At 39.3% G+C, this 18028-nt stretch overlaps 4 protein-coding genes across 5 annotated transcripts; 3 read left to right on the forward strand and 1 right to left on the reverse strand.

The window, feature by feature from the left end:
• The first annotated feature begins 46 nt into the window (after positions 1–46).
• LOC111794480 (uncharacterized) lies at positions 47–4259 on the forward strand. Of its 2 annotated transcripts, none has more exons than XR_015423133.1 (3): positions 47–1987; positions 2354–4058; positions 4181–4259. XR_015423133.1 is itself a non-coding variant. In XM_023676525.2 (3 exons), exons 2-3 carry the CDS (start codon positions 669–671, stop codon positions 3807–3809), a joined length of 2775 nt encoding a protein of 924 aa, XP_023532293.2. In that variant the 5' UTR covers positions 47–244; positions 615–668; the 3' UTR covers positions 3810–4029. The 2 variants fall into 2 exon arrangements, 1 of the variants encoding a protein (XP_023532293.2); XM_023676525.2 differs by lacking the exon at positions 4181–4259 and having other exon boundaries at positions 47–244; positions 615–1987; positions 2354–4029.
• Positions 4121–8679, forward strand: LOC111794495 (U-box domain-containing protein 62). The gene is made up of 9 exons (XM_023676537.2): positions 4121–4258; positions 5022–5794; positions 5894–6185; positions 6333–6414; positions 7097–7154; positions 7480–7568; positions 7872–7964; positions 8044–8114; positions 8290–8679. The coding sequence occupies exons 2-9, from the start codon at positions 5299–5301 to the stop codon at positions 8411–8413; spliced, it is 1305 nt and encodes a 434-aa protein (XP_023532305.1). The 5' UTR covers positions 4121–4258; positions 5022–5298; the 3' UTR covers positions 8414–8679.
• A 261-nt stretch (positions 8680–8940) lies between these two features.
• Positions 8941–12390, reverse strand: LOC111794504 (uncharacterized). Its single transcript, XM_023676548.2, has 7 exons — positions 11942–12390; positions 11771–11873; positions 10500–11570; positions 10339–10401; positions 10044–10264; positions 9830–9951; positions 8941–9175 (listed from the first exon to the last, which is right to left on the reverse strand). The coding sequence occupies exons 1-7, from the start codon at positions 12008–12010 to the stop codon at positions 9079–9081; spliced, it is 1746 nt and encodes a 581-aa protein (XP_023532316.2). The 5' UTR covers positions 12011–12390; the 3' UTR covers positions 8941–9078.
• Positions 12391–12832: 442 nt separating this feature from the next.
• Positions 12833–16175, forward strand: LOC111794513 (bZIP transcription factor 18). Its single transcript, XM_023676559.2, has 4 exons — positions 12833–13425; positions 14090–14222; positions 15103–15187; positions 15531–16175. The coding sequence occupies exons 1-4, from the start codon at positions 12986–12988 to the stop codon at positions 15854–15856; spliced, it is 984 nt and encodes a 327-aa protein (XP_023532327.2). The 5' UTR covers positions 12833–12985; the 3' UTR covers positions 15857–16175.
• Positions 16176–18028: the final 1853 nt, after the last annotated feature.

Consider the following 18028-nt stretch of genomic DNA (forward strand, 5'->3'; position numbering starts at 1 on the left):
GTGCCAGACGGCCTATTTAATTGTCTCGACCTATCTACGTGTTCTCTCTCTCTCTCGCTCTTCCACTTATTAAAACCCCCCAAATTCCCCCTTCTCTCTAAAGCAATTACAGAACTCTGTTTTTACTGTCAACTTCACAAATCCACCGGCGACGGCGGCGGCGGCGGCGATGACGGCTGTTCCGACTACTTCCCTCAACTAACCGCCGGGTTCCTCATCCCCTTCCTGACACTGTTTCGGAGCTGTACGAGTTTCTTCTCTCAGTGTTCGTTACCGCATTCTTTTTAGTCTGAAGAATCTTCGCTCTGCAACTCTCTTTAACGGTTCTCTGCTTTTTCTCTTCGACAATCTTCGTAAACTCCGACCGATATTTCTTTTAATGTGCTCTTGCTGCACCTTGGATTTGGTTTTTCTTCGTTTCTCTACGTTTTGAAGAGTCCTTTTCGTTTTTCGTTTCTGGCTTCTGAGATTTTGTTTGTATTTATGTGGTGTATAGCGAACTAGCTTAGTTTCTAGTTAATTTATTCTCAGTTTGCGCCATTTTTGAGTTTTTTTTTATCAGAGGAATTTCTCCGAGGTCTCTGTAATTGTGGTGTTTATCTGTTTGGTATCAGTATCTTCCATCTATGGCTTTTTTGTGCTGGCTTTGTGTTCGAAGTTAGTGGATTATGCGAGCATTGTTGAAGATGAAACGGCTGCTTGAGCTCTTTGTGTTGTTCGTTTTGGCTCCACTCTGTGCGAGATGTCTAAACCTATCTCTAAACGACGACGTTTTGGGCCTGATAGTGTTTAAAGCCGCTGTTGAAGATCCAAAGCAGAACCTCGCGACCTGGGACGAAGATGACGATAGTCCCTGCAACTGGACTGGTGTTCAATGCAGTCCCAGATCCAAACGGGTTGTCGAGCTCAACCTCGATGGATTCTCTCTCTCGGGTCGGCTCGGTCGAGGGCTTTTCCAGTTGGAGTTTCTGCAGAGATTGTCGTTATCAAAGAACAATCTCAGTGGAAATTTAAGCCCCAATTTTGCTCGTGTGGATAATCTTCAGGTGATTGATTTGAGCGGGAATAATTTGTCTGGAACTGTTCCAGATGATTTTTTCCGTCAATGTGGGTCTTTGAGAGTTGTTTCTTTGGCCAACAACAAATTTGATGGGAAAGTTCCTGATAGTTTGAGCTCGTGTGGGAGTCTTATTGCTGTTAACTTGTCCTCGAATCAGTTTTCGGGTCCTTTGCCCTCTGGGATTTTGTCTCTCAGTGGGCTTCGATCATTGGACTTGTCTGATAATGCTCTGGTGGGTGAAATTCCGAAGGTAATTGAGAATTTATATAACCTGCGGACTCTTAACTTGAGGAAGAATCGATTTTCTGCACAGATTCCTGATGGTATTGGCAGCTGCTTGCTTCTGAGGTCCATTGATCTTAGCGAGAATTCATTCTCTGGGAACCTTCCTCAGACTATGCAGAAACTTGTTCTTTGTAGTGATCTGATTTTGAGCAGGAATTTGTTCGAAGGAAATGTTCCAGAGTGGATAGGAGAAATGAAAGGCCTTGAAACTCTGGACTTTTCTGGGAACAATTTCACTGGTCATATTCCAACTACAATGGGGAATCTTCAATATCTAAAAGTATTAAATCTCTCTTCAAATGGCTTTACTGATAGCTTTCCAGAATCTGTGATGAAATGCCAAAACCTTCTGGCAATAGATATCAGTCATAATTTCATCATGGGTAATCTTCCAGCGATTGGAAGTTTAGCGAAGCTGCAGTTTCTGAACCTGTCTGGGAATTCTTTTGTTGGACCTATTCCAGAAACTATTGGAGATCTGAAAGCTTTGAGCGTTCTTGATTTGAGCAGAAATCGTCTGAATGAAAGCATTCCCGAAGCGATTGGAGGAGCTGTGTCCCTAATGGAACTGAAGCTGGATGAAAATTTTCTAGGGGGTGAACTTCCCTCTTCAATTGGTCACTGTTCTTCCCTTACAACTTTGTGAGTTTTCTATCCTGGTTTTCTTGTCTACTTTTGATTGTTTAAATTTCCATATGCATTTTCCAGCATTGCATTATCTATAAACCATTTCATTGTTGGATTTCCAGCTAAATAATATGACTCCGAAACCATTTATGGCAGTGCAATTTATGACTAAGAAACTTAGGCATTTGTTGGATATATCTACTTGTTCAAGATGCACCAAAACTGTTATCTTTTGCTTGGATTGGGTTGCAGTTAATCTTATGACTTTCGTTAGTTCCATTCATTTTGTTCTTAGTTTCTGAAAGGCTGGTTAGAATCTGGAGGTTGCTTAGCTTTGAATATGATTCCGTTTGATACATTTATCTTTGTGAAACTTTGCAGGTTCACATCGCACAATAACTTAACTGGCCCGATACCTGTGGAGTTAGCTAAACTCACTTATCTCCGAAATCTCGACTTATCCTTTAACAACCTCAATGGTACTCTTCCAAAGCAGTTGTCTAATCTTCCAAACCTTCTTTTGTTCAATATTTCTCATAACGACCTCAAGGGTGAGCTGCCTGGTGGTGTATTCTTTAACACCATCTCCCCTTCATCCGTAGCTGGAAATCCATCCCTTTGTGGCTCTGTCGTTAATAAGTCTTGCCCTTCTGTTCTTCCAAAACCTATTGTGCTCGATCCCAACTCCACTTCAGATTCCATTTCCAGCTCACTGCCTCCAAGTACTAATCTCAGAAGAAATAGAAATATCCTCAGCATTTCTGCACTGGTTGCCATTGGCGCCGCTGCTTTCATCATCATAGGCATCATATTGATCACCATCCTCAACAGTCGTGTTAAACCGCCCACGTCTTCTTTGTCTGCAGCTGCACTTGCATTGTCCATAGGGGATGATTTCAGTCATTCCTCCAGCCCTGATGCGAATTCGGGAAAGCTTGTGGTGTTGTCAGGAGAGCTTGACTTTAGCGCAGGAGCACATGCCCTGCTGAACAAGGATTGTGAGCTCGGGTGCGGTGGGTTTGGAGCAGTTTACCATACCGTTCTGCGGGATGGACACTCTGTTGCAATCAAGAAGCTCACAGTTTCTAGCCTCATCAAGTCCCAAGAAGATTTCGAGAGGGAAGTTAGGAAGTTTGGGAATGTCAGGCACCAAAATCTGGTGACACTCGAAGGCTATTATTGGACTCCGTCGCTACAGCTCCTTATATACGAATATGTCTCTGGAGGTAGCTTGTATGGACTGCTACATGAAGCATCGGATGACAATGTCCTGCCATGGAATGAGAGGTTCAACATAATTCTCGGCACAGCAAAAGGACTGGCTCACTTACACCAATCAAACACAATCCACTATAACATAAAATCCAGCAATATTCTTATTGATTGCAATGGTCATCCTAAGGTGGGAGACTATGGTCTAGCAAGATTGCTCCCAATGTTAGACCGTTATGTTTTAAGCAGCAAGATCCAGAGTGCGCTCGGTTACATGGCACCAGAGTTCGCTTGCAGGACAGTGAAGATAACTGAAAAATGCGACATGTACGCCTTTGGTATCTTGATTCTGGAGATAGTTACAGGAAAGAGGCCTGTCGAGTACATGGAAGACGACGTAGCAGTCCTCTGTGACATGGTCAGAGTAGCAGTGGACGAAGGAAGAGCCGAAGAATGCATCGACAGTAAGCTGAGGGGGAATTTCCCAGCCGAAGAGGCCGTTCCCGTATTAAAATTAGGCTTGATCTGCACCTCCCACGTGCCATCAAACCGACCCGAAATGAGAGAAATGGTCAAGATACTGGAGATGATCAAATGCCCATCCGAATTACAAGAGTTGGGATAAACTCAACCAAGGAAACAACAGTAGATTAACCCGGGATTTGCTTGGATCCAGTAGTTTTTGGCATACTGTACTTTTTTCCTTCTTACTGTAATTTATTTTCCTTGAGAAGTCACAGGATTCAGCCATTTTTACTTGGATTGCTTTGATTTACTCTCAGCCTGATTATGATCTGCATTTTCTATGATAAAAGCTGAGGAGGCAACTTCATCAGATTCTCTCAGGACATTTTTAAACTCTCTCTTCTCTGAGGTAACTTTTCTTTTTCAGGTTTTGCTGTTCTTGGCAGCTTTCTGTTGGGAAAAGACAGGCTTTGACTTATCTCCATTGGTCAAAATTGTGGGTTTTGAATCTCAATGGAAAATGAAAAGAAGTACAATGGAGAAGGTCAGAGGGGCTCCAGAGCCAAGATTCTCAAACCCACTTCAAAACAAAGGAATAAATCCAATCTGGTGAGTGAGATCTTATAATAATTTAAGTTTTTTTTTAATTGTTTTCAATATTTAAATACCTATGTCTTAATTGTCTCCCAATTTTCTATTAAACTTATTTGTTTCTTCCTTGTTGTTTTCAATTCCCTCCACCTTATTATTCTTTGAGGCTAAAATAGACTTTTTAGTCATTGAAATTCGAACTTTAGTAGCTATTTGATTTCCGAGTTTCCAAACCTACTACTTTTTGAACCAACCCGTGGTCAACTCTACTTAGGTACCATTTAGAAACTCATTAAAACTCAAATATTAGGTAGCAGTGGGCATTTGATTACAATTAATTCAATTATCAACCACATGGCCCTTTGGAATTCTTTAATTAAGAGTGTAAGAGAATATAAAATTCTGATAATAGAGGGGTTGAATTAATAATTTAGCCCCTGATTATTGTGCCTTTTAAAGAATTCTTAAAAGTTTTTTATTATTATTTATTTATCATAAAGTAAATAATAGAGAAAATTTAATCAAAATTAGTATAATGACAACTTGGAGCTATTTGGTTATCTCTTATATGAGAGAATATTTAGAATTTGGAAGCCTATTATTTAAATGCTGACGGATAATGCTGCTTTATTTTTTATTTTAAAAAATGGTACTGTTTTTCTCATCCATTTTTTAAAAGAAATATTTAATTTTTTTTTAATTAAAAACTATTTTTTAGTTTTCAAAATCCACTTGAATTTTAATAAATAAATAAATAAGAGAAAATTGATATAATTTGAAGGAAAAATAAAAGAATATCAGAGAAAAGATGGAGAAGGGCGGTGCGGCAATTCGTTCCAATTTCCAAATTTGTTTCCTTTGTTGGAAGGAACACACCCATATTCTGACGGAACCCAGAACCCATCACTCTTTCAGAACCTGACCCTTAACCTTCTCTCTGAGAAATTCTTCAATTCCCAGCTTCCCTTTGTCCCAAATTCCACTCTCTCAAAACCCACCATGCCCCCTTCGCCATAACATCCGATTTCCAATTCCAATCCAACCCCACCTCCTCAAACATGTCCTCCCAACACATCAATGCCCTCAACTCCCACCTCCTCTTCCAACACGAAGCCATCCCCTTCAATTCCTCCACCACGTCGCAGCGCCGCGTCACCGACCCAGCTCCCAAAACCCGCGAGCTCTGCGGTTTCATGGACGACAAGCTCTTCCCTGCAGAACGAGATCGATTCTTCGCCCATCAGGGTGGCGATTTTCGCCAGAGTTTGTTTTGTGATGGCCGGAATTGGAATGGGAATGGGAGTGGGAGGACTGGAAGTGGGAAAGGATCGGATGAAGAAGATGAGGATGATGATGATGACGACGACGAAGATGAAGTCGATGATGACGATGGCGATGTTGAAGGACTTGTTTCTTTGGATGATGTTAATAAGTCCAGAAAAACTGGTAACCCCAATAGCAGCAACAATGAGAGAAGCGATCAGAGTGGTGGGGGCTTGAAGAATGGGACGAACAAATTGGGCAATGGGAAGCCTAAGCAACATTCTTCTTTTGGTAAGGGATTTGTACTTTCAACTTTCATTTCCCGAATAGAAAATGATTCTAGAATGCTCCAATTTGGGAAGTTTTGTTGATTTTTCTCATGGGCTTTAGGTGGAACTTTGTTGGTCAAGGATGGGATGGCTCCCCCTTCAGGGAGTAACACAGGAGAAGCTCAGAGTGAGAATCACCAACAGGGAAGGTTGGGGAATTACCCAAATGCGGTTACAATTGCCGAACATGACAGTGAAATGTATTATTCCCAATACTTGCAAGGCACTGAGGGGTCTGCTTCTGGACACAAGGATTTGGCTATGGAAAATGGATGTGGGTTTGGGAGAAGGGATGTTTTTCTTTTGGGTGAGCCTGGAGAGTCTCTCAGAGCAATTCTCACAGACCCTGTGACGTGAGTTCTTAGTGTTTCCATTATGTTTCATTACTTGTTCTTACTTGTTCTTGCATCAAAATGTGTAGTTTCTGACTCTTTTTTTTTCTCATCTCAATTGTTTCTGGTAATATATTTACTTTGGTTTATTGTTCTTCATGGAATCAGGGGCTCTCTAATGGATGATGCAATGATATTACCGTGTGGGCATTCCTTCGGTAGCGGTGGAATAGAACATGTGCTTAGACTAGTGAGTTACTGCCAAGATTACTGCTCATATTTACCGAAATTCCTTTTCATTATGTTATCTACCATTTTTTTTCAACATATTCAAATGTAGGAGGCACATTGAAACTGTTTGGTGTCTAGTATCGTTACGTTTTGTATTGATTGCGAGCATATTAATGTCAAAACATTGTAAAGTTGGCTTTGGATTTGAAGTTGTTTTACTCATCCTTCGTTTCGATCCATGCTGATTTATTTCCAGAATTTCAGTCTAGTATAGTCTTTGAAATATGTCGACGCCGTGGTCGAGGTTCTTCTATGCAAAAACTATTTCAAATATGTGCTCTGTGCTATAAAACTGAGTCTACTAACTCGTGTGCAGCAGAAACGCTCGAACTCTCAAGTCCCGTTTGATTTTTGGTTTTTGGCTTTGAATATTGTGCTTGTTTTTTTTTTCCTCGTTTCTCTACGATGAGTTTCATCTTTCTTATATGAACATTTGAATTCCTAGCCAAATTCCATAAACAAAAACAAGTTTTTGAAAACTACGATTTATGAATGTTCTCTCTGTTGCAAGCATGTGTCTTACCTGACTTATGCACCTCGATATGCATTGCTATTTGGCTGCTCTGTTGATATGAATCAGTTAAGTACCTTGATGACCTCGGTTTCATAGCGTTTTTGCATTTCTCGTGATGTCTTCCCAGAAATCTTGTTACACGTGTTCTCAGTTGGTTTCTGAAGACTTAATTGCCCAAAACTTATGTGAGTTTTTCTGCACTTGTAACTTTTAACATCTCTGTACTGCTATTCCCAAAAAATGCTCGATGTTTTTCGAGGTTTAATTGCTCGTGTTTTGTTGTAAGTGCTCCTAGAAGTCAGGACTGTAGGTTGCAAGAATTTCCATTGTTCTAATCTCACATTGTTAGATCCCAAAGTACATTTTAAAAATAAAAATATAGGAGAAGGTTTTGTATCCCCCAGAACGACGAAGTAATGTATAGATCGATATAGTCTTTAAAGATTATTTACAAAATTATGTGAACGTTAAGTGATCGTCTTTTTCATATCGTGATATTTGTATCTTCAGCTCTTCAAGCTGCAGTCCGAGCATTTCGTCGGGAAGAAGAATTGTTATTTTACCGCTCACCGAAAAGGAGAAGGGAGAGGTTTGAGCAGGTATTTCCATTGTACCTCAGGACTGTAGTTTCTTAAGCCTGCTAATATGAGATACTAAAATCAAAGGGGAAGGCCGGGAATAGTGTAATGGCCTAAGCCCACCGCTAGCACATATTGTCCTCTTTGGACTTTCCCTTTTGGGCTTTCCTTCAAGGTTTTTAAAACGCGTTTTCTAGGGAGAAGTTTCCACACCCTTACAAAGGGTGCTTCATTCTCCTCCTAACTGATGTGGGATCTCACGTTTCTAGTCTTTTCCATCACTCAACCACTATATTCAGTTCACTTGTGGCAAGTTCTATGTAGGACAAGGTTGGCTATAGCGATTCGACTATGGGTACTCGAAGGGGTCGAGGCGTTCAGTTTCCTTTTGCAGTGACAGATCGGGTAATTATCAAGGTGCGCAACAAACCAAACTCTTATTTAGTTCCTATATTATAGCACGTCAAAACTAATATCGCAACTAAAAATGGATTAGGGGAACAAGAGGACACCGCTGCGTTTCGTGGGACGTGAAGCTGTTGTTACAACACAGTGTTTGAATGGATGGTTAGTCATCATTTTATCTTTTTGTGGGTTTAAATCTGATCATAGTTTATCTTCTTGTTCAAGAACTTTGATATAATAAAACCTAACATCTGATAGTTGAAGAGCGAAAAATAAGGACTTAAAAAGTCGAAAAGTTTAAGGAGGAAGACATGAATGTATCTACTCTTTGTTGCAGGTACGTGGTGAAAACACTAGACAATGCAGAGAGTGTAAAGTTGCAATACCGCTCGCTTGCGAAGGTTCCGAACGATGGAGCATCAAAAACGACAACAAGTAAGATAGCACCTAATTGGGTTTAGCCTTGCGAAATATAAAGATTATAGAAACTTGAGTTCGAGACGCATTAGAAGCCTAGTTTTTCGAGGCTGATTATGTTGTATTTAGAACACACATAGAAGAAGAGAGTGATATTATGTAAATATAGTTGTTGGGTTTGAGGAGAGGTAGAGGATGAGTTTTGAGATAGGATTAGCCTTTTGTGTTCTTAAGTAAAGATCTCAACTAAATTTTGATGTGGTTGGGAGGTTTGGATGCTTTTTCAATATTCATTTCATTCGGTTGTGAATCCTTTGTAATTTAACTCGAGTTGATCTTGCTTTATCTGTCTATCAACATCTTATAAATTATCTTAAAACTTTCTAATATAACCTTTAAAATTCCATACGTATTTTTTTTAAACGTGATACTAAAGCTTAAAAGTATTTTTGAAACAAATTATAATCCGTTTTAAATTTTTTTAAAGGTATTATTGAAAGTTTAAAAAATTAAACAAATAATCCGTTTTAAAATTTGTATATTTATTTTAAAAAAACTTAATTAGTCCTGATTGAATTAACAATAATTTATTTGAAATTAACTTATTACAATAAATAAGCTCATAATGCAAACAAGAAGTCCCCAAAAAAACAGGAAAAGAAAATGTTGGCAAATTGCAAAGTAAAAAAGATTTGTTTTCCTTTCCTTCTCAGAAACAGGACACATTCTCTGAGAACAGAAAGTTGCAGGTTGAATATATGGAAGCTGCAGCTGCCCCCACAGCTAATGCTCTCTCTTCCCTTGTTCTGCAAAAACAACAACATTTCCGTGAGTGCTCGAGCCCACTTGCACGCATCTCAACTATTCTCACGAGAAAACTGCATAACCCCGTCAAGAGTTACCCTTATAATGTCACTGTCGTCCATGTACTCTATGTGTGAAGGTCTCACCTCAGTTGAGGAGGAGAATGAAGCAATTTTTATAAGGGTGTGGAAACCTTCTCCTAGCCTACGCGTTTTAAAAATCTTGAGAGGAAGCCTGAAAGGGAAAGCCCAATGAAGACAATATTTGCTAGCGGTGAGCTTGGGCTGTTACCAATGGTATCAGAGCCAGACACTGGGCGATGCGCTAGCGAGGAGACTGAGCCCCGAAAGGAGGGTGGACATGAGGCGGTATGCTAGAAAGGATGCTGGGCCTCAAAGGAGGGTGAATTGGGGGGTCCTACGTCGATTGGAGAAGGGAACGAGTGCCAGCGAGAATGCTGGGCCCCGAAGGGAGGTGGATTGTGAGATCCTACATCGGTTGAGAAAGAGAACGAAGCATTTTTTATAAGGGTGTGGAAACTTCTCCCTAGCAGACACGATTGAAAAACCTTTGTTTGGTTGAGTTTATGAAATTCCTCGTTAATGATAGAGATATCTAAGCTTTTGAAAGCACAAGGAATAAAGTTGGAGCCAAACCTCGAGTCGTTTTGTGTTTCTCCCGATTGCTGCGAGCCGAAAGCCGCCCCCCTCGATTGAACATGGTTCAGCCCCTGATCAGAGTGCATCTGCATTTCTTTTACTTGGTTCAACCAACTTTCCTGAGTCCAAAACGCATTGATCGGATTCGTTGCCGAGGAAAATTCGTATGAACGGAAGTAACCGAATAGAACAATGTCGAGTAGTAACTTACTAGTTGTTTCTCTTCTTCAGCAAGAGCTTTATCCATCTCATTAAACAGTTTAGCCCATCTTGCTTGATGGAGATCAGCAGTGGACATAACCGAAGTTTTGTCGAGTGAACCCTTCGCAACATAAGGATCGTTCTCTTCATTACACGGAAATTCTTTAGCTATTAGAAACGACAACTCTGTAGAAATTACAGCTCGAACCCTTTTTTTACTACGTCGTAGAGCTGCATAAAGACATATGTCGGTTGGATTTATTCGTAACAGCCAAATGCAGACTACAAAAGAACAAGAAACTTACCTGAGAGACGTCCTTTAATGTCTTGGTGTATCAGTTCCAACCATTGAGAAGCAACGGTAGCAGCTGAATAACAATCGTGCACGTGTAACGACATAGAGTAATAAGCCATATTTCGAAACGGTTAAAGAGTAACGAAGTATACTAGAGGAGATACTACTGACCTTTAAGAGAAAGAGATGAAATACAGGTCAAGTTTTCTTCTTCTTCATCATCATTAGACACTGGACAAGCATTCTCAGACACAGCATGTGACGATGACAGCTCGGGTGCAAGAGTTTCTTTGTCGTTCATAGTGCTCGATTCGGAGGCTCGATCCAACATGATTTCTCTATAGTCCACACCTTCGGCGTCCGTTATTACAGATCTTGTCAAGGAGCATCCACTTTTTTGCCTGCTAGCAGGAACATTGTGTGGAGGGCCATACTTTTGAGAAGAACCAAATACATTCCTCTCAGGATCATTGGTATTGTCAAGATCCCTTTTGGTTCCTGCTTTAGCAGCATGTTTCCTTTCTGCTAGAAGCTTATTTGCTAGGCGTTCGTTTTGTTCGTTTTCTTGTTTCTCAGACCGTACAATTGCCTCGATAATCGAATGGACCTGTTTTCGATTTCTTACATGGTTTATGATCCCGGGATTCAGTTCAGTAAGCAAACCACTTGGAGCAGCAATCTTTGTAAACCGATCGATCTGCTCCTTCTTTGCAAGCTCCAACTTTTTCTCTCTTTTAGCAATCTCCATCTTCTTATTAACACTATCGTTTTTACTTCTCCTCCCACGTTGCTTCGGTGCCGGTATGCCTCCATGAGAAGCCGAAAGAAATCCATTTTGCTTCATCTCCTTCCAAATTCTTAATGGATCTTTCTCTCCCAATCGACCCGTAGAGCTAGCGCATTCAGAAGAACGCTGTGACTTCAACACATTACGTTTCTTCAAAGGGCGAGCGATTTCGAGGTTTACAGAGCTAGAAACATCTTCTACATTGAGGTCTAAATCAATCCCTCTTGGAGCTAAATGAGTGCCATTATCATTCCTAAACTCGTGTTGTTTTTCAGAAATGTTAGCCAAATCCATATTATCAGAACCTGAACTTTTAGGAACACAAACTTCAGTATTAATCTCCTCAGCCAATCTCATAGGCACACCAATCGCTCGAGGCCTCCGTTCTTCAAACATCTGACATTCATCACTAGCTTCTTTCATTTTCAAACAATTCCCCTGATGAACATTTAATGCTGCCAGACCAGTTTGAGAATAAGATGAACAATCTTGATATGAACAGAAGAGAACAATCCAAAAGGCTATGAAAAGCCATTGAAAATGAACACCCAGAAAGTAAATTACAGAACCAGCAATTTCATACCAAAATTCTGAGAATTTAAGCTTCATTCATTGATTTCAAGAGAAACCCAAGATCAAGATTCAGAATTCCTACCTGGAGAACCACACATTGATCCAGAATCTCGCAATTTTATCCTGTTAAGATCAGCCTCACACTGTTCTTCAAAATTACGGCTACTCCTCTTCTCGCCCAAAGTCTAAGACAAGGGGGAAACCGATTCAAACAAGTATAAACTAAAGAAAACTGTAAAACCAAAGAACTCACCTTAGTTTTCGATCTGGGTGATGACGGAAACGGGTCAGAAACGGGTCTGGAATCGCACCGATCATCCATTAGCTTAAAACCCAGTTAAAATCACAGAGAATCGCGTTAAAAAAAAATCAAAGAAATGTCATCGGTTGTTCGAATAACGAAGAAATAGGAGCGAATTTTTCAGGCGAGTTCAAATCTTTGGCGCGCAATCCCAAAGTAGTGTAGAAAAGCATGAAAATGGAAGAGGATTAGAGTTGACGAACCGATTAAAGACGTCGTGGGTTAGGGTTTTTTTAAGCTGCAAATCTACAGAATTTGAAATTTGCAAATTTCTTTTAAGATGAGGACAAAAAGAAAGTAATGGCGATTTGAATTAGAGTGATGGGAAGAGAGCGGGATGGATTTTGAAAATAGTGCACCATCGCCAAAATGGAGGGCTCCAATTATTAACGTGTCTTCAATGGAATTTGTTTCTTACAATATATATATATACACCATGCAAGGCCCCCCATGGCAGACACAAGGTTAAACAACAAAAGATCCGATATTTAAACATTCAACAAATAACATCATAATTAACAAAATGTATAAAGATAAATGATCCCACATTGAACTATGACAATATCAAATACAATGGAGTTTATAATCAATTGGACAATATCATACGATTCTAAAAATTCATGATTTCAAATATGATATCGAGTCGAATTTTTATCTTTAACATATTATTAAATGAAAAGGGTTTTTTGAAAAAGAAAGGAAATGCTATAAGAACAATCTTTTACTTTTTTATCATTTATTTTGAGTTCAACTGTAAGAGAGAGAGACATTTGCATATGATTTTGGTAATAAAGAACATATTCCAATTCCAATTTCCATCTGCGCCGCGTTCTTGTGTCTGTTCCATATAAATAAAAAATTCTAACAAACCCAAAAAAGTTCTCTGTGCGCCCAAAAACAAAGCACGAGTATGGAGGGACATGACCCACTTTGATTTCCCAAACAACACCATCAACACCCTCTCTCTGTAAGAGGAAGCTCAAAACCTTCAATTCCATGGAAATCCCTGACCCTTCCAACCAAATGGCTTCCTCTTCCAATCCCACCGCCCCTATTCGCGGTTCATTCCACCGCCGAGCCCATTCCGAGGTCCATTTCCGGATTCCGAGTGATCTCGATCTCGTCTCGGACCCTTTCGATGGTCCCTCCTCTGGATTTGGAGATCTGGGCTTCGAGGATGATCTATTGTGCACCTTTATGGACATTGAGAAGATCGGATCCAAAATCGACAATCGGTCGTCGTCGAAATCTGAAATGGCAGACGGCGGCGGTGCTACGGCGGAGAATGTCGATGGGGAGAAAATCTCCCGCCCGAGACACCGTCATAGCAATTCCGCTGATGGGTCTTCCATTATGGAGTCTATTGAGGCTAAGAAGGCCATGGATCCCGATAAACTTGCAGAGTTGTGGACTATTGATCCTAAGCGAGCTAAGAGGTACTGTACCATTCTATTCTAATGTGCCCTTTTGGTTTTAGGCTCTGTAATGGCAATGTGTCTGTGTAATCTGATCCTTACATATGTTGCTTGCTTGTCGCTTGGACTTTTGCTTCATAGCTGGAAGATCGAATTACTGAATGTTGATTTCGTTTGAGTAAATGGGAACTAGTTCAAATTCAGATGGTTGGCCTACAAGTGAAAATCACTATTAATTGGGGAGGAACGTTCAAACTCAGGATCTTCGGATCTGATACCATGTTAAATACCGATGTATGGAGATCGATTTCGTGATCATTAGTTACGAGTCGGGCGGATTTAGCTATATATGAGATTTAGGAGAGATTCTTGTGAGATTAAAGCTTACTAGGTTTGTGACAACCAAATATTGTAGGGTCACTACCTTATGAATCAAAGAAACGGAGAAGAACGATAGGGCTTGTTTGGAATAACTTTCTAACGACCTAAAAAAGTGTTCTTAAGCACTTGGAACTTCATAATATCGTTTATGTCTGATGTTTGGTTGGACATTCTGAGCTTGTTTAACTGTTCATGCAGCTGTCTTTATGAGCATTTCCTGTTTCTAGTTCGTTAAGATATTTGCAGCTGGTTTTATCGTCTTTTCAAAGATAGGGGCGGTAATAGAACCGAACTTCGCTTGCAGGATTTTGGCGAATAGACAGTCTGCTGCTCGGTCGAAAGAGAGGAAAGCTCGCTACATAATGGAGCTTGAGAGAAAAGTTCAAAGCCTTCAAACCGAAGCGACAACTCTTTCTGCGCAGCTCACATTGTACCAGGTTTTAATTTTTTTGCCAAGTTCACGTTGAGTTTTGATTTGTTATTATTTCTAAAGATTTGTGGCTGATGGTTCTTCAGTTCTGTAGGATGCTATTTAGTTAGGCCCGAGCGGTTCGATGTTGAGTCTACGTTTCTTTAGCTACCCTGATAAGATCTTTGGTGGGTGTGGTTATTTGGGCTAGTTGGTTAGAAAGTGATAACCGAACTCGTAGGGCCATCTTTTCAACCGGAGACCTCGATGAAACCACTAGATGTTCTAGTCGTTATACACTTGGTAATTATTCCTCTTGAAATTGTAGACTTTTTTTCGAGGGTTTAGGGCTGAGGGCTTGAGATGTTTAGAGTTGCCCTCTAAGTTCTATGGTTAAAATATGAGATCCCACGTCGGTTGGAGAGGGGAACGAAGCATTTCTTATAAGGGTGTGGAAACCTCTCCCCAACAGACACGTTACAAAAGGAAGACCCAAAAAAGACAATATCTGCTAGCGGTGGACTTGGACTGTTACAAAAAGCTCTAGAAAAACACTTGGATTTTCACAATAAATGGAGTCGGAGATTTTTTCTTTTAGGTGTTTGGTTTTCGGTGTGCCAAATAGAGATGTTATAACGAGATGATCGAGAAGTTCCTCCTCATCCGCCTTTTCGAGAGGAAGGTTTTTGTGGCAAACGGGGTTGTGTGCATCGATGTGAGGCCTTTGGGGCGAGAGGGTACCATAGAATCCTTAGAGGAATCTTTCTAGAGTGTGGTCGAGATAACGGTTCTCTTTGTGCGTCGGTGACATGTTTTCTTCATTCTTTTTCTCTTTGAGCGTCGGTGAAAACGATTCATACTTTTTTTCCTTTGACCATTTCATCTTGTTTTCTTGTTCTTTCTACCAGAGAGATACCACAGGGCTTTCAACCGAAAACACCGAGCTCAAACTTCGCTTACAAACCATGGAACAGCAAGCGCATTTACGTGACGGTATGCATCCACATATACCCCGTCTACGTATTATTAACGACCTAGCCCTCCTCGTTTAGCTTTCAGATGTCCATGAATAATATGATATCCACTTGCTCTCATCTGCTTTAAATTCGCCTACTTTGATGCTCCCTTTGCTAAAACTTATTGTTCTTGAGTAGATGTTTGAATTTAAGAGCTATTGATGATACCTATATTTGGTCATGAGTTTGGTATCATTATACTTCCCCTTAGGTAACAGCAGAAAGTCTTGGCCTTGGGCCAGCTTTTATTGTGCATTATACTCCTACTTTTCCTTTACCATTGAACGAAAAATAACGTGACGACGTTTTCTAAAATACAGCTCTTAACGAAGCATTGAAAAAGGAAGTCGAGCGCCTTAAGATTGCGACCGGGGAACTAATGACAGCTACAGATTCATATAACTTCGGAATGCTTCAAGTTTCACATCCCCAATCTTGCTTTCAGCCCCAACCGCAACCCGAACGACACAACCCGCAAAGGACTCAAAGACCCCAAGTTCATCCATTCCATTCTAGTTTACCAAACCCGCATCAAGCTATGTTCGTTGCATCCCACCAACCACACGCCTTGACAGAAATGTTTCAGCAGGATCCTATCAGCCGATTGCAGGGTCTCGATATCGGTAGCCAAGGCGCAGAAATATAGCCCGAAACCTCCTCCATATCCATTTGTGGAAGTAGCAGCACATTTTAACCCAATTTTTTCGCCAACCTACGCATCGACCTCCCCGTAACGAAAAAAAAGGTGGCTTGTTCATAGATTGACCCTGTTAACAGACAATCTTTTTCCACATTCATATGTCGTTCGTTCGTTCCTTCGTCATACTCGACGGGATAGAAAAAATCATTCTTGTGATCGAAAGATAAGCTCTCTTGGTTGAATCTCTGTTTCATACTCCCATTTACTGTCACTCTTGATCCTCTTTCAAGCAATTCATCATGTTCTTCATTCTTTATTTATCTCAGCTCCAGTTTTTGTTTACATTGCTCTGTTTTATTGTTGTTATTATTATTATTGCTACTATTATTATTGTCCACGTTTTAAGGATCATGGGGTCCCTCATGGGGCTGCCATTAAAGGGCACATGGTAGGCCACTCATCCAACAGCCCTTAAATCTGCTTCAAAGGGAAAACCTCATGTGACTGACATATGTGGCTGCTACTCTTAGGCCCATTTCAATAATGACTTTCTTCACCATCGCTAAACTTACCCGTTCAATTTTTAATTTCGTGTTCAATAAATTGTAATTGTTATGACGTAACAACGTTAACTATATTCGTACAAGTACAAAATGGCAACAGCTGAAGGCGCGAGCTATTTGTCGGTATCTATATTCAAAGTTCGTTCAATCGAGCTTCGATTTGCTTTCAAAGCGACTTATAATTAATGAAAAAGCACTTTTTGAGATGATGAAAAGGGCCTTTAAAATGGGTGTGTGCCGAACAGTAATTCGGTCTCTTTTTGTACAATTGACGGCCACACCACACCACACCTCACCTCGTTTCTTCTCATCCATTCATTTTCCAACACATCTACGTGCCCTTCTAACACATTTTAACTCATTTTGAACACTAGGCCACGATATTTATGTATTGTAACAATCTAAGTGCACCACTAATAGATATTGTCTACTTTGACCTGTTATGTATCATCGTCAGTCTCACAATTTTAAAACACGTCACTAGAAAGAGAGGTTTCTACACCAAAAAAATATTTCGTTCCCTTCTCCAACTGACATGGGATCTCACATAACGTATATTATTAAGAAATAATAAAATGGTATATCAAACTGACAAAACTAAATAAAAGTTTGATTGAAGAAAAAAAAAAGCAAAACTTTACAAAGTTTATAAAGAGACAAAATCAAAGATTTTGTTTCAAAATAAATAAATTAAATTATTGACTTAAAAAAAGAAAATAAAGAAAAATAAATTAAAAAATAGTAACATTTATTTAAATATAATTTATTTTTTATTTTTTTTATCTTTGGTAAAAAATGAATTTTCTTCACTGAATTAATTTATTATCTACGATTACAGCGGTTATTTTAGGGTAACCGACACACATATGAACTTTATTTATTTATTATTATTTTTTTTTAATTTATAAAAAAATATTAATTTTTATCTTGGTATGAAATGAGCCAGAGTTATCGGTGCATTAATTTAGGTTTGGAAAGGTCAAGTCTTATGGATTACGCAAAGATATTAACAAATTATAATATTCTTTAAATTATATTTTATTGTTATTTCATGGTACAAAATATATTTTAAAATGATGAATTTTTAATATTGTTTTCATAATTAAATATTAATCGAGTTACGGAAAAAAGAAGGTGCACATTGTTAGTATAAATCACAAAAATCACTCTCGTTTAGATGTACTGTTCCTTTCAAAATTAGACTGATATTTATGTACTAACTAACTTTCCGGTATCAAATTTGTTGGTACGCTTCGTGACCCAAATCAATCTCGATTGTACCATTTACATTTCTTTTTAACCTTTTGCTTTAACAAATTGATTTGGCTCTCAAAGAGCAAACACTGAGTGAATAATAAGAGTGAGGAGGCTTATATCGAATCTCTAAAATCACTTTAATTACACTAATTTTATTTAATTTTAAATTCTTTTTCTGTATTAACTTATTCTTATCTTTCTCGATAATCAACTAAAAAAATTAGACCATATTTATTTTATTCTCGATTAATACCATGTATTAAATAAAAATAAAACATACGTTTTTAATTACTCTAAAATACATTCAGAAATATATATCTTGATTTTTTTTTTTTATTGGTTGACTTTCAAATATGCT

The sequence above is a fragment of the Cucurbita pepo genome, chromosome 1, assembly GCF_057944985.1.
Source record: "Cucurbita pepo subsp. pepo isolate OVF chromosome 1, ASM5794498v1, whole genome shotgun sequence".
Lineage (NCBI taxonomy): Eukaryota > Viridiplantae > Streptophyta > Magnoliopsida > Cucurbitales > Cucurbitaceae > Cucurbita > Cucurbita pepo.

Excerpts from the sequence above, each read along its gene's own strand:
- LOC111794480 (XM_023676525.2), top strand. The coding sequence starts at position 669 with ATGCGAGCATTGTTGAAGATGAAACGGCTGCTTGAGCTCTTTGTGTTG. Across the intron at positions 1,988-2,353 it reads TGTTCTTCCCTTACAACTTT|GTTCACATCGCACAATAACT; the intron begins GTGAGTTTTCTA and ends GAAACTTTGCAG.
- LOC111794495 (XM_023676537.2), top strand. The coding sequence starts at position 5,299 with ATGTCCTCCCAACACATCAATGCCCTCAACTCCCACCTCCTCTTCCAA. Across the intron at positions 5,795-5,893 it reads TAAGCAACATTCTTCTTTTG|GTGGAACTTTGTTGGTCAAG; the intron begins GTAAGGGATTTG and ends CATGGGCTTTAG. Across the intron at positions 7,965-8,043 it reads CAGATCGGGTAATTATCAAG|GGGAACAAGAGGACACCGCT; the intron begins GTGCGCAACAAA and ends AAAATGGATTAG.
- LOC111794504 (XM_023676548.2), bottom strand. The coding sequence starts at position 12,010 with ATGGATGATCGGTGCGATTCCAGACCCGTTTCTGACCCGTTTCCGTCA. Across the intron at positions 10,402-10,499 it reads TTCATCTCTTTCTCTTAAAG|CTGCTACCGTTGCTTCTCAA; the intron begins GTCAGTAGTATC and ends ATTGTTATTCAG. Across the intron at positions 9,952-10,043 it reads CTGAAGAAGAGAAACAACTA|GAAAGTTGGTTGAACCAAGT; the intron begins GTAAGTTACTAC and ends TTTTGGACTCAG.
- LOC111794513 (XM_023676559.2), top strand. The coding sequence starts at position 12,986 with ATGGAAATCCCTGACCCTTCCAACCAAATGGCTTCCTCTTCCAATCCC. Across the intron at positions 13,426-14,089 it reads GATCCTAAGCGAGCTAAGAG|GATTTTGGCGAATAGACAGT; the intron begins GTACTGTACCAT and ends CTTCGCTTGCAG. Across the intron at positions 14,223-15,102 it reads CGCAGCTCACATTGTACCAG|AGAGATACCACAGGGCTTTC; the intron begins GTTTTAATTTTT and ends TCTTTCTACCAG.